Raw genomic sequence first — 15,000 nt, 5'->3', positions numbered from 1 at the left:
CATTCTAAACGCTCGGACATCGTCATCGCTCTTTCACACTTTCGCGAGACCTGATTCTGCGACGCGTGTTATACGTAGGTGTATTTTGCTTCCCCGATCGAATTCTTTTTTTTTTCTTTTTTCGTTTTCTTCGTTCTCCGATGATCGACGACTTACGACCAACGACCGACGACCGACGATCGACGATCGACGATCGATACGTACGATAATTCGTACATTTTCGTGGAATAGTAATTCCGTGTCAACAGCATCGTTACCAGCACCACCACCACCACTACCACCACCACCGTCTCACCGCCACTACTGTTATCACCACCATCATCATCATCATCATCATCATCATCAACAGCGTCATCATCATCATCATCATCATCATCATCATCATCATCGTCATCGTCGTCGTCGTCGTCGTCGTCGCCGTCGTCGCCGCCGTCGTCGTCGCCGCCGTCGTCGTCGTCGCCGTCGTCGTCGTCGTCGTCGTCGTCGTCGTCGTCGTCGTCGTCGTCGTCGTCGTCGTCGCCGTTGGGAGGAAGAAGTGTGCATCTTCTGTTATACAGCTGGACGACGCTACCGAAGGACAAGGCGGAAAAGCAGTGCGCGCCCATGCGTGTATCGACGGGATCGCGAGTACGAGTTACGGTGATCCAGTTACGCGCGTCCTACACGAGGGGAAGAGGGAAAGGGAGAAACCTTGAAGAGAAGCGACCCATCGTCACGGTGTGAGTGGTGCTACGGTATATACGTGCGATTATAAATCTCGTCCGACATTTTCGTTTTTATCTCGGAGTCTCGGAACTTTGGAAAACTCGACGAGATTGACGAACTTTTTGGGACAGTTCCGCCGGGGAATATTGTCACACCGGAGACCGGAAGAAGAGCGAAGAGAAGAGTGCGCCACGTCGATTCTGCCGAGACGCGCGTGTTAAAGAAGAAAAACGGAGAAAGTGGAAAGCGTTTTTGTTAAAATCGTGCTAGATGTTTTGTCACGGTTTTCGCGCGAGACTTTGGTATTGACGATGAGGCAGAGTGATCTTTGTGAAACGTGAGAATTTCAGTAAACTCGAATCTTCCGGTTGTCGCCGAGGCACCCTACTTGTTCCCGGGGGTATCGTTTCAACGTCATTTTCGGCTCCTCTGGCAAGGACCCTATTATGCGATACGTTCGGTTCTCGCCAACGAAAGAGATCGTAGAGCACACGGTACAGCTCGAAGACGGTTAGGACGGCTAGGAGAAAAGAGCGTAAGAGCGAAGAGAATAAGGGACGAACGCATCTCTCGCGGTGTACTCGGGCAGTGGAAGAATCGCTGGAGGTCAAAGAGGAAAAGTTCGCATTCGACGTGTCGTCGTCGTGTTGCCATTGTCGTCGTTGCCGTCGTCGTTGTCGTCGTCGTCGTCGTCGTCGTCGACGTCGTCGCATCGGGACATTAGTACCACGGGACTCGGCATCGACAACAAGGACGCCGGGCAAAGGAGGTCCACACTTCACTTCGCGCTTGACGATCAAGGTACGTCCACAGCTGAGACCGGTGGCCTTCGGCCGCCTGTGCGGCTTCCACGGTGTACGCGGTCGCTAGAGACAGAGGAGGAAGTTTCGGGAAGACAGAGAGGAAGGGAATGGAGTAGAGAGAGAGAGAGAGAGAGAGAGGGAGGGAGGGAGAGAGAGAGAGAGAGAGAGAGAGAGTGCGAGAGAGAGAGTGCGAGAGAGAGAGAGAGAGAGTGCGAGAGAGAGAGAGAGAGAGAGAGAGAGAAAGGCGCAGAGGGAAGGAGTCGGAGAGGACGGATGAGTGAGAAAGAGAGATGGAGAGAAAGAGGAAAAAGTTTCGGGAGGGGGCACTTGAAGGGGACGGACGGGGGAAAAATAAAAGAAAAAGATAGATGAAGAGAACGTGCAAGGGTAAGTGCGTGAAAGAGAAAGATAGAATGGCGGAGAGCACGATAGAGGGGCAGGAGACGAAGAGAAAGAGTGCGAAATAAAGAGGGAGAAAAAGAGCGCGCGTGTATGTGTGTGTGTGTGTGTGTGTGTGTGTGTGTGTGTGTGTGTGTGTGTGTGTAGAGAGAGAGAGAGAGTGAGTGAGAGGGGGGGGAGGGGCTGCGAGCGTTTGCATGTCTGTCGCGCGAGTCATATAGCGGTGTATGTGCATGCAAATATGCACGCCAGTGTGAGTAATGCGCAATGGTGCTAGTGCGTGCACATGCATCAAACGCGCAACATGGTAAGGGAGAGCGCGCGACATCAAGCGTACGATTGTATGCGGCGTGAGACACGTTCGCCGTTGAACACCTAGTTAGCGCGTCGCGCTAGAGTACATGCGCGTGTCCTTTCATGATTCCACACATGGTGACGTGTCTCTTATGCCCTTGCCTATATATGCCAGACAGCGGCAGCGGCAACGACGGCGGCGGCGGCAGCGGCGGCGGCGGCGGCGGCAGCGGCGGCGACGGCAGCGGCGGCGGCAGCAACGGCAGCGGCAGCGGTGGCGGCGGCGGAGACGGCGGCAACGACTGAAGCGGTGTTAGTACCGTTTAGACTGGCGCGGCTAGACTCGCGCTAGACGAGGATAATGCCAGACGTTAGAGAGTGCCTGGCACATGACGTAATCCACCGCTCTCTGTGTGCCGCGAGAGGCGCTCGATCCTCGTTTGTCGTCCGTCGCTCGGGGCCGTGCCACGGCCATGCCACGGTCGCCGCCACGCCACGCCACGCCGCGCCGCGCCACGCCGCGCCGCACCGCGCCGCGCCGCGCCGCACCGCACCGTACCGCGTGTACACGTTCAATTCTACGCGTTCACTCTCGTTTTCCACCGCACCACGCCTCGTCTGGCGCGGTGCTCTCGCCGCGTGGGAGTAGTCGTTTTTTCTCTTCCTTTTTTTTTTACATACGCGATTTCGTCACGTTGCCGCGCTGCACCGCGCGCGCGAACCGCCTTTTTTCACGTTCACCGACCACAAACGATTGCGTATTTTTTTGGGGGACACGAAATTTTCACACCTGGAGCACGTGTCGCGTGCGTTGCTCCAAAAGGACCGAAATGTTAAAAAGAATCCGAAATTGTGGAAATTGGATTATTTATTCGCGCGGTGTGATATATACTTTTCGCTCGTACTTCTGATCGCGCGGCAATCTTCGCGAAAAAGCAATCGGGCTACAGTGCTCGCTTGACGAGCAGCGCGCTCGTGGTCGGTAGGTGCCCTATTTTTACGAGTGACACAGGTTTGTTGCACAGCCGCGTGCGCGGCAAGTTGAAAACACCGGCGGACCTAGGTATATATAGATCTCGCGAGTAGCGCATGTCGAGGAAAGAGAAAGAAACTGCGGGAGAGAACGGGGGGCATACGTCGTGGCGGATGATGCAGAAGAGAGAGAGAGAGAGAGAGGGGGGGGAGGCGAGAGTACAAGAACGGGAGGAGACGTAGCAGAGCGTCTGGTAAAAAATAAGAAGCGCCTCGATGACGATGCGTGCGTTCTTGAAAAAATTTAGCCACCGCGCGTGCATTCGCTACGTACTCGCTTCGTATATATAGGCGCGCTCGCGCACGCAAGCAACGGATGGCATAAAATTTTCTGTATGCTCCGTGCAAAGGCGTTTCTCTCGAGGACAGTTTCGAACAAAGCTACAGTCGTACGCACTCAATCTCTTTTATCAGCAACGTCGATCTTCGATCGACGTCGAAACTGTGTGTGTGTGTGTGTATATGTGTGCGTGTGTATGTCGGGAAGACCGTTCGCCCGATCAACGGTTTGTTTGCTCATTGCCCGTATCAACGTAACACGTATTGCTATTTGTTACTTGTTATTCAGTTAGGTGAGGGTAAGGGTAACATCATAGTTTGTGGCCTGTCGCGGACAAAAATGTTGTTTTTCAAATCGATATTTGTTACGTTCGTGGCTTGTGTGCCACGGCTACATTCTCATTGGCTTCCTAGTTTATTTTGAATTTACAAGATTGATATATATCACGCAGCAATTAGCGCGCCACCACGTTGGCCACCTCTTAATATTCTTGGAAGCGAGTGCGAGAGGGAAAAGGGACGTATCCCGTGATAACGGTGCGTTCTCCTTGAACCATAACGGATGCTGGATCTCACCCGTTACTCCCGTTCTTCCTCTCGCTCCTTACGTTCGTTCGACTTTACGCTCTCGCTCTCTCGCTCTCTCGCTCTCTCTCTCTCTCTCTCTCTCTCTCTCTCTCTCTCTCTCTCTCCCTCTCTCCCTCTCCCTCTCTCTCTCTCTCTCTCTCCCTCTCTCTCTCTCTCTCTCTCTCTCTCTCTCTCTCTCGGTGGCCGCCGGGGAAGCGTCGTCGTCGGCGCATCGACGCTGTAAAATGGCTGCTTGACTTACCTCTCGGACCTCGGTCTACGCAAATAGAAGCTGTTGGCTGCGTGCGCGCGCGCGTTCGCGCTACATCTCGCAGACTTTATATCGCGAATATATCCATGTTCCTTGTACATCTACCGCATTATTCGTAGTTTGCACTCTCGATCATACTCTACTTATCGCGCCATTCACCATATCTCGCAGAATTGTCAACAACTCCGAGCAGCGGTAGGAGAACGCGTCTTATCTTGCGCGCGCGCGCGCATGAACGCGAGCAGACAGGTAAAGTTACCGAATGAAGATGCAGGATGAGCTGATAGAAGAGTCGTGGAATTCTCGAGCTTGGCTTCGTAATATTCAACGCAGACTAATTTTATCGGGCGTTCTAGTACGATTCTACGAACACACATGCGCGTGCAGTTTGTGTACGTGCGCAAATATGCGTACGCGTAATACGAATCGGTCGATTAGATTGTACGCCTAGTAACTAGATTACGCCGCGGCGGCGGCCGCGGCCGCGGCCGCGTTATCTGCGAAATTAGACCCCGACGGGCGAACGAGCGCTATTTAGGCTCTCGTTCGCACGGACAAACGCGTCTCGCGCACGCGTTTGGGAAATGATCGTTCCAACAATTTAGCTGACGCGACAGTTGACACGACGTAGCTTACGATATTTCGATACTCGATCGAGCGTTCGTTCGTTCGTTCGTTCGTTCGTTCGTTCGCTCGTTAACTTCCGACGCCTCTTCCGGCGTTCCGAGTCAAGGTGGGCGACTCTCTTTCTCTCTGGTTTCTCGCATCTCCGAGAGATTAGCGCAACACGCTTTCTCCATATTCTCGAGGATTCGGCCCGAATACTCCACGGGAGAATCACCGATCGATAAATATACGTATCGCAGCCCTACTAAATTTCAACGTTTCTAAAGACAGAGGCACTGGCTGGACGCGGTTTGTTCGCTTTGTTCGGCTTTGTGCGATCGATAGCGATCGATGGAGGAGCTTGCACTCGCGCACATGCACGCGACTTCGATAAAATTAACAAAGCGAATTCATTCACAGACCCGGCTAGTGCGCGCGCGAGTCAATTGAATAAATTCTCGTGCGCGCATCGATACAAGACGCGATTGAATTGCATATATTGCGCGTGAATTCAGGTGCTCGGCGCATTTTACATGTCATGCCATTTTTAAATTCCCAGCCACTCGGCTACTACGTGTTTGCAACGCGCAGCGTCATGAAGAAAAAGACTGCGGGTGAGTGCGTGCGATTTGCTTTCTTTCTCGCAGAGAGAGAGAGAGAGAGAGAGAGAGAGAGAAAAAAAAAAAAAAAAAAGAGAGAGGGAGAGAGAGAGAGAGAGAGAGAGAGAGAGAGAGAGAGAGAGAGAGATTCGCGGAACCAACGTCGTCGGCGTAAACGGCGATTTATCCGACTCATCCATGTTCGCATCGATCGCGGTCTGGAGGCTTCGATCAACTTCGATAACGATTAGAGCGTGTTCTCTAGTTATCACGCACGATAGAGACTGACGCGATCACTATCTTTTTCCTTTTGCAAAATCGCCCGACAAAATCGCACAATTTACTTTTACATCATTGTCCAAGCAACAATGTTCCTCTTTATCACGCGCGATAGCCGCGCTCGGTCGCGATTGGCATCTCTCTCTCTCTCTCTCTCTCTGACTTGCTTGATCTGACTTTATTCGGAAAGTCGCGTGGCGTCGCGAAGTTCGTAAGTAGCGTGGGTACACACAGGAAGGTCAAAATGTGGAGAGACACGGTGCGCGCGCGCGCGCGCGGAGCGAGAAAGAGCGTCGCTTTATTCGAGCCACTCGAAATGTGCGCGTCAGCTGATCGTGACGAATCATATCCGAGAATCGATCAAGCAGTTACCGCGACGAGAGTATGCCCGGCCGAGGCCGAGTATTTGTGCAAACGGCCACGCGGTTCCTTCGTTCGCGCGGGGACGAAGGTTCTTTGTTTCGTGCATTACACGCGCATGTGCACACATGCGCACGCCCACATGCGAGCGCGAACGCGAGCACCAGTGAAAAAATGCGGACGCGCGTTCGTGTGTGCGTTCGTATCGCGCGCGCGCGCGCGCGCGCGTCGCTAGTGTCCCGAGCGTATGAGAATTAGGCGGCCACCAGAAATAGGCTGTTGCGGAAAAAAGAGTCGCCGCCCCAATTTCTTTCCGCAAGTTGCCGCCGTCGTCGACTCCTCGCTTTCGTCGCTCGCGCGCGCTTATCCAGCGATTTTCGATACGTTTACATACGCCATTGTTATTTCTTGATGCACGCTGTTTCGCATTTCCGTTTATACAAACGGAAATTGACAATCGCGCCAAAGCGTCGCGATCGCATAGGCGGCGTTCTTTGTCGCCGAAACGTCTCGATTCTTTCATACGTGTGGCGTATATTGTGGTGCAGTGCTTCACCCGAGAACAATTCACGCCCGCGCGTGAGAGGTCTCTCTCTCTCTCTCTCTCTCTCTCTCTCACTCGCTCTCTCTCTCTCTCTCTCACTCGCTCTCTCTCTCTCTCTCTCTCTCTCTCTCTCTCTCTCTCTCACTCGCTCTCTCTCTCTCTCACTCGCTCTCTCTCTCTCTCTCTCTCTCTCTCTCTCTCTCTCTCTCTCTCTCTCTCTCTCTCGCTCGACTCGACTCGACTCGACTCGACTCGACTCTCTACTCGGGACGAGTGATCAGGATGTGAAAGACAACACAGTGAATAGTCGTGTTTCTCTTTGCGCGAAATGATCCGTGCATATCGGCGGACAGAAGGATGGACAGAAGGTGTCTGGTTTGTGACAGCAACAAGGTCACGCTATTCTTCCCCCGTCTAACGTCAATCGCTTATCGCTCGGAAGCGCGCGCGCGCGTATCTCTGCTCGAAATGTGTGCCTGTCTTCACGTGAGAGCTCGTAATCTCGCCTGCTGTATGCTGCGGAGAGATGATCGCATGTGCGTGTGGATAAATCGTTACAGGTGCGTCTAGTTTCGTAAAACTTGACACTTGGCACGCCTCGAGGTGCGCCGAAGCGCCGAGAGAAGAGTACTCGTCTGAGAGATTTTAGCCAGCCGCGCGATCCTTTTTTAAACCGTCTCGTAAACACGTACATGTATATACACCTCGCGATGCAACCGAGTGTCTGCGTTACAATTAGAAATATAGCCGCTGACCTGTTTCCAGTATTTTTAAGCGCCGACGGAAATATTCATGGATCATCGTGTCTCAATTAATCGTACGGAATATCGTCGGCAAGTAGGTCGGACCGAGTCGTGAGACACGACGGAAAACGGTTACGGCTTCCGAGGGAGAATTGATCAACGATTCTTTTCTACACCTCTTGTCGCGCCATTATCGATCGTTATCGACAATCTCTCTCTCTCTCTCTCGCTCTCTCTCTCTCTCTCTCTCTCGCTCTCTCTCTCTCTCTCGCTCTCGCTCTCCTCTCTCTCTCTCCTCTCTCCTCTCTCTCTTCTCTCTCTCTCTCGATCTCTCTCTCTCTCTCTCTCTCTCTCTCTCTCTCTCTCTCTCTCTCTCTCGATCTCTCTCTCTCTCTCGCGCGCGCGCGCGCGCGCACGCACACATTTGTCTCACTTTTATTTTAGATGGGATGCTCGCGAGAAACGCCCAGCGTGCTCGCTGCGTTAGATGCAGAGCGAAATGCACTCATTGGTACGCGCGCAGTCGTTGCCCTGCGTTCAAATCACCTCCGCACATACGGTGCGATACTATGCGAGCCGTGTCGATACCGTGGCGAGATATTGCCGAGCAACACGTGTGTGCGTGTAGAAAAAATCCTTGGCGTTTCGATCGTCGCGTCGCGATCGCGCCACCTTTAATTCGCAACTAGAAAAATATCCCGAACGTCGGGTGATTCCGACATTGAGTACTCTTCGTTACCGCAATGTCCTATCGGACATCGGCAATGAATTTTGTCGCTGACTCTGTGTCTTCTGACCGTATGGGTGTAATCGGCAGTTAAAATTCTGATTATTATACTCTACGTCGCGACCGTCGCGATTCTGCTTTCGCGACGCGACGCGACGAAAGTATCTTACATTCATATTGCGCCGTCATGTTCAATCCCCAGTTTGAGAGTCTGGTCTACTCGCACAGTAGTACAAGATAGCGTAAGAATAGACGCGAGGTATCTCTCGCGTGCCACTCGTGTCTCGTGTGTGAAAGCCAAGTAGCGCGTGTCTAGTACTGGTCAGACGCTCTGAAAGAGCTTTTCAAAGCGAGCTCTTTCCGAAAGGTAGCGCGGCGAGAAATAAAAGTGAAATTTACCGCGCTTGCTACACTTTCTCTCGCCTTCCCCTCTCTTTTGACGCTACTCTGATGATCGGACAGATATCGAATTCGCGATATTATTAAATTTCTTGCTGACATGTATCGTGGTCGCGGTGGTATTATCCTTTTTGTCTTTTTGTCCCCAAATGTCTCAACAATACATGTATATATTGTATTATCATACATTTCATATACAATCCATATTCGTGCCACTTTTGGCATATATACAACGTAGCTTCACATAATTTCCACTCCTCTGGTCCACTCCGATCTCGATCTACGCGGTCGTCGTCGCTATATTGACGTGATTCTGCAACAATTACTTTGGCTGCTACTCCTGGAGAGACGAATGATGATATTCGTTCGAATATAGCGAAAAATACTGAAAAAATTTGTCCCATTTCTACAAATGTCAGAGAAACGTCGCGTTTCAATGACCTTTCCGAAAGAGATTACATATATCGTGTCGGTGGTAAATGTCGTTCGTGTGTGTGTTCACTGGAGATCGGTTAAAGTTTTCTTTCTCACCTGGTTCGCGTCGGGGACCACGGACGTTCCCACGTTTAGCGCCACGTCCTGTACGCGACGCTGTAGTGGAGCGTACTGTTGAAGAGAAATAATTGGTTGTTTGGCTGTCGACGGATTAGCCCGCCTGAGGTCAACGGCCACCAAATGTTTGCGAGTGCAAGGGGGAGGAAAGGGTACCGGTTCGGTTAGCGGAGGGGCCGAAAGTGGCAGAGAGAGAGAGAGAGAGAGAGAGAGAGAGAGAGAGAGAGGGGGGGGGTGAGGAGGAGACGTACTGTGAGGGAGGACTTGTGCAATTGAGGACGGCGACGGGACGGAGGCGAGGAGGGGGGTTAGAAAGGCAGAAGAGGATAGAGGATGAAGAATGGGTGAAATACGTACGTAGCGATCGAGCGTATTTCACCGATCGCGCCTTACCTCGCGTGTGCAAAATGCATTTGGAGAGCCAGTCTGCGTCGTTTCCCTAAACAAAACGATATTCTTTATCGCCGTTGATATACGCCAGTGAATCCCGGAAAACGACGACGGTCTCGCGGTTGGCAGGCAACAGCCTTAACCAGCAGGTGCACCAGCAGGCCGCGAGAAAGGGCCCATTTCTCGCCTGCTCTGGTACTGCTTCGTAGCAGCGAAGCTTCGATAAATTGCCGCGCGGATCTGTCCGATAATTAAACGACGCTAACAGTACAATCGCTAAAACAGCGATTTCTCACCTTTTTTATCATCGTTTATCAATGGTGAATGGGTATGAATTCACACAGATAGAGAATAACGTTGGTCAATCCAGTACTGGATATTTGGATCGATGATTCGCCCGAGAGAGAGAGAGAGAGAGAGAGAGAGAGAGAGAGAGAGAGAGAGAGAGAGAGAGAGAGAGAGAGAGAGAGAGAGAGAGAGAGCGTATCGCGCACACTTCTTCTCTATACACGTACGTTCTCTGTACATCTGTACATTTTCTTTTGCACCAACACAAATTCTCTTACATTCTTCTTGCGACCTCTTATCGCATATCGCAGGTCATCGAAGGTGGAATGTACAACGGGCCCAAGATAAAATTGTCATATTTGTCATGGTAACGTGTTATTTAGATAAATTTAAATAGAAAGGAGGTCATGCGCGAGAATAGTTTCTGTTCTAAACGAAGCATGTGTGAACCGTTGCGACTATAAGCGGCTACTATATTACCGATACCGAGTTCGAGTTATTAATGGAATAATTCGCGGTGTTTCTGGCCTCAAGATCAAATAAAATATGTGTGGGTGATGTGACAGCGGATCGTGCAGTTGTGGTGAGCAAGCCGCAAGACAAGTGTATGAACGACACGGGACGGGACGGGACGGTAAGAAGCCGTCCGTGCGTACGAAGAAGATAGGGTGTGAAGAAGAAAGGCCGGTGTCACGCGCGCAAACACGGCGATTACACGGTGTAGACGCTTTTGCTTGCGATTCGTGCATCCATCCGAACATGAGCAACAGAGCAACTTACAAAGACTGCGCCGCTCTGCTGGCAGTTGGAGTATGTAGTTTTTAGACGGACTCGCGTGTGAAAAATGACACGACGGTCGAATTCGAATGACGAGGTCTCTTTTATTGAATGGAACGTCCATTCCTGGCTATATATATATATATCGAAAAGAGACTCTCGCTTCCTCACATCTGTGATTCGCAAATTTGTCGACGTGCGATGGTCCAAGAGTTTAGCGCTCGAGGTGAATAGCGTACGAGTAAATAGATTGTAGTAGTACAACAGAAAGTGCAAAGCACGTGTGTCGCTCACGTTACGTTTAACGCGCAATTCCATTTATCGAGAATATATATATATATATATATACGGTGAAGTCTCGACGCGTTGCTCGACACACACCATGGTCGATATACATTCTACCAAATTTTCACAAGTCGTTCGTTCGAGATCAATTACCCGTGGCCGTTACGTGCGTGATTAATAATTCGTAAGCTCGCTCAGGTCCGTATCTCTCTGAGAGAGTGCTGTGCTTCGTGTGCATCCGCGCTGCGTTCACTTTTGCGAAAACATCCTTGAGATTCCGCCAAATCTGCGAGCAGCGTTCATTAAAATCAATTACGCGCGGTTGTAAATCTTGACCGATCGTGTATCTTCGAGGCTCCGCCGCGAGAGTCTGTGCGAGAGATGTTCTGCATTTAACGCAACTCCCGTATTTGGCGAGGATTTATTACGTCACGTAAGATCAAGGATTACCAGTTCCGAAACGTTCGCACGCGCATGTTCTCCACCTTCGCCTCCTTCTCCCCTTCCTCCCACCTCCCTCCTCCATCCTCCTTCCTCCCTCCACCCCCCCTCTCTCTCTCTCTCTCTCTCTCTCTCTCTCTGTGTGTCGGCAGCGGTGTGGTCACCTCTGCTTTTGGACACCTGCTGCTTCTCGCTGATGCGGACGCGCGAGCCTGCAAGCGAAGCGCAGCGCGTCACGTGATCCGACTAGTCGTTCTATGTATATGCAAAACCATTATTATACGGAAGGCCGGTGAAAGTTGCGTCGTCGTTCCTACGTATGCACATCTCGCACCTCGCGTCGCGCTGGAAGACGACGATAATGTTACGACCCTGACGAGTTTCTATTTGCAATGTAAATAACTCGTGCGATCTCGCGAGTGTCAGCCGTTAAAGTGTCGCGTACTAGCAACCGATAAGATGATGAAAATAGTATTTGGGACTGAACGATGGCTCCTTGTCGCAAAATAGCTCCCTGGCGAATTGATCGTAACCAGATTCGCGCAAATCGATCGTTTGAAAAGATATATCCAGCCGGAGCTACAAAGTTGAAGCCGCGAGATGAGACAAGCGGCAAGCTTGTACGCGCTCGCGTTTGGATAAAATTTGGCGACGACGAGTAGGCTGGATGCACGCGTGGCAAAAGGCGCGAGCGCGTGCAAGAGAGAGGAAAACGTCGATAAGTACGGAGGCGCGGTAAAGGATGGAAAAGGGCGGCAAAAGGTGAAAAGGGTGAAAAAAAGGGAGGAAAAGAGGAAAGGAGAGAGAGAGAGAGAGAGAGAGAGAGAGAGAGAGAGAGAGGAAAAGCAGCAACGACTCGATCGCTCGCCGACGAACGTCGCTCGCGCGTTCGTACGCAATCTAGTCCGAGCACAGGTGCCACAGCCCTCACAGCCTGGGCTCCTAGGAATCCAATCAATAAATATTACAATGGAACCCCTAGAGAAGTAGGGGCGCGCAGCGTATCCTCCTCTCTTTCTCTCTCTCTCTCTCTCTCTCTCTCTCTCTCTCTCTCTCTCTCTCTCTCGCCTCCATCTCCACTCCCTCCTCCAGCTCTCTGTACCGCGCCCCATCCTCGTGCCGTCATATTCCTCCTCCTGCTAGTCGCTAGTCGGAGGAAAAAGGATCTGTCCTACGTCGCGCTCTCGCAGTCGCCTCATTCCTCGCACACTCGCGCGCGCGCGCGCGTGCTCGCCTCTCTCTCTCTCTCTCTCTCTCTCTCTCTCTCTCTCTCTCTCTCTCTCTCTCTCTCTCTCTCTCTCTCTCTCTGCCCTCTCTCTCTCTCTCTCTCTCTCTCTCTCTCTCTCGTCCTCGACTACATCCGCGAAACTTGGTCTCCCACCCTCAGTCGTCCAGCACCCCCGTCCGCCGTCAACCCCCCTACCGTCCGCCCTCCTGCCCCCGCTCGCCCGTTCTCTCTGTCTCTCGTTCTCTATCTACCTTTTTCTCATCCTCCCCGAGTCCGCCGCCAGCCGCCACCCGCCCCTTCGCGCGGCCCTCGAGCCCACCACCGTTTACATTTTACTTTTCTAGTAGCGAATTAAAACCGCGTTCATGCGCAGCCCGTGGAAGGGCGTAATGATTTTTTGAGGGGGCGAATCGAGTGGGGTCGCCTACGGTGGTGCGCGGTTCGCGGCAGCGAGAGAGAGAGAGAGAGAGAGAGAGAGAGAGAGAGAGAGAGGGAGAGAGAGAGAGAGAGGGGGTAATAGCTCTGGGTGCTACTGTCGAGTTTAGCAGGAGCAGGACGGCGCGCGCGTGCCGTGGCAAGGATAAGCGCGAGTGAGCGAGCGAACGAGCGAGCGAGCGAGCGCGAACGAGCGCGTGCGTTTTTGCTTCGTTAATGTTAACGAATGAGGGGTACATAATTATCGGGGAAACGGCGGAGCGGATCTCGTTTATCGATCTCGGCTGAAACACAGAGTGACCATTTTACATTTCCATGCAAAGCGGGTGGAATCTATCCTGACCATTTTATATTGAGTTCTCCCCATCTCGAAATCACGTGCGAAACACAGAGGCGGTAGCCCTTGTCTTATTCGCTCTCTCTCTCTCTCTCTCTCTCTCTCTCTCTCTCTTCCCCTCTTTTCACCCGGCAGATTGAAAACTTGTTTGAAACGTATGTGACGAGAGTGAGGGGAGAGTGAGCTCTTTGAGGAGAGCATTTCAACGACAATGAATGTCAGTGATTTTCCACAGACTAGGACATGACGCCATCAGGATGTGTCATTCTCTCTTTTTTCCTCTCTCTCTCTCTCTCTCTCTCTTGTCTTTCCTTTAGAAGGGCGTTTGAAAAACCGTAACCGCCGCACACGGATCCGCTAACGAGACTCTGGCGCGTCAACATTTTTACGGCTCGACTCTCGACTCGCGGTTCGCAGCGGTTACGCGCATTTTCGTCTCATGAACTGATTACGGCGGGGTAGAGCGCCAGAGCGTCGGAGGAGAGTGTGGCGAGAGGGAAGAGACCAAGATTGCGGGTACACGGGGAGAGAAACAGCCGCCGCGGCCGCAAGCATCAACCTCTCCCACCATGGCGTCCGTAGCCGGCTCTCTTTCTCGCTCGCTCGCTCACTCTCTCTCTCTCTCTCTCTCTCTCTCTCTCTCTCTCTCTCTCTCTCTCTCTCTCTCTCTCTGCGTACGCACTATTTTTTAGTCCGCACTTATTACGACAGATGTCTCATGCTCCGATAAAGAATAACGGCGGGCGAGCGAGAGCCTTCCCCCCGCTATGCTAGTCCTAACCAGGCTCGGGAACAGCAGCCCGTACTTGGTGCTTCGTAGCGGTGGCTCGTGGTGTCTCCGCAACGCGCCGGTTTGCGTTACGCGCCTCTTTTTTTTCCTCCGACTTCTCCTCGTTCCTTCCCCCCTCTCTCTCTCTCTCTCTCTCCTCTCTCTCTCCTCTCTCTCTCCTCTCTCTCTCTCTCTCTCTCTCTCCCCCCCTCTCCCATCCCCCTTTTCTATACCACCTCCGTCTCCTCTTTTTCCTTCTACCGCTACCGCGCTCCGTCTCACTTTCAACCCCTTAAGCCTATCGTTGTTACAAATCGGCAGCTGCTCGCCGCGCGATGCTGCGACAGTGATCATGTCCATCGTGTCCTCGAACTTGTCGATGCGGAGGCTGAAGGTAGACGAATAGCTAGACGGAATCGTGCGCATCCTTGGGCCGTTTGCAAAACGTGGCTACTGGCACACGTGGTGGTAGGTACGTTCATTCCGCTCCGGACGTCCACCCGTGTCCGTCGATCCCGTTGTCGCGCGCAGTTGCGTATGCAGTTAACTTCACATTTCGCGGTCGCGTCGGATTTCGCGCGTTCCGACGCGACGAACGGAAGGGAAAGGTGAAGCCCGCGCGAAATTACGAGATGGTTTCTCGTTTGTCCGCGCTCGTCCGAGTGTTGGGCTTTCTCGACAGAGCCCAGACAGAGTCGTACGAAACTTTGCTCTTCTCGACGATCGGGACAGTGCAAATTGTGGCGACGTGTGTGTGTGTGTGTGTGTGTGTGTGTGTGTGAGTAATTTGTGTACGTGCACGTGTGCAAACCGCGTGATGATGCCCCGCGTGTGTGCCGCACGAGAGGATCGGTCCCGTCGCGTGTACGAGCGTACATGCCGGTGTGTTGC

The 15,000-nt window shown here is 52.3% G+C and overlaps 2 protein-coding genes across 2 annotated transcripts in view; one reads left to right on the top strand and one right to left on the bottom strand.

Moving 5' to 3' along the window:
- br (broad-complex core protein) overlaps positions 1-15,000 on the top strand; it is a 47,161-nt gene that overhangs the window by 214 nt on the left and 31,947 nt on the right. Inside the window, exons 1-2 of the mRNA XM_025305495.1 lie at positions 1-74; positions 558-1,506. The exon at positions 1-74 is cut by the window's left edge and continues 214 nt beyond it. The gene's annotated coding sequence lies outside the window, so the exon portion shown is untranslated. The remainder of the gene's footprint in view (positions 75-557; positions 1,507-15,000) is intronic.
- LOC112590034 (uncharacterized) overlaps positions 7,958-15,000 on the bottom strand; it is a 10,135-nt gene continuing 3,092 nt past the window's right edge. The window contains exons 2-3 of the mRNA XM_025305494.1: positions 9,139-9,213; positions 7,958-8,992 (exon numbers count right to left, since the gene is read on the bottom strand). Of these exons, the coding sequence (XP_025161279.1) occupies positions 8,730-8,992; positions 9,139-9,213 (338 nt within the window). The 3' untranslated portion in view covers positions 7,958-8,729. The remainder of the gene's footprint in view (positions 8,993-9,138; positions 9,214-15,000) is intronic.

The sequence above is a fragment of the Harpegnathos saltator genome, unplaced genomic scaffold (assembly GCF_003227715.2).
Source record: "Harpegnathos saltator strain DR-91 unplaced genomic scaffold, Hsal_v8.6 scaffold7, whole genome shotgun sequence".
NCBI classification, from domain to species: Eukaryota; Metazoa; Arthropoda; class Insecta; order Hymenoptera; family Formicidae; genus Harpegnathos; species Harpegnathos saltator.
The sequence above is the reverse complement of the archived record's forward strand: the minus strand, read 5'-3'. Positions and strand labels throughout refer to the sequence as shown.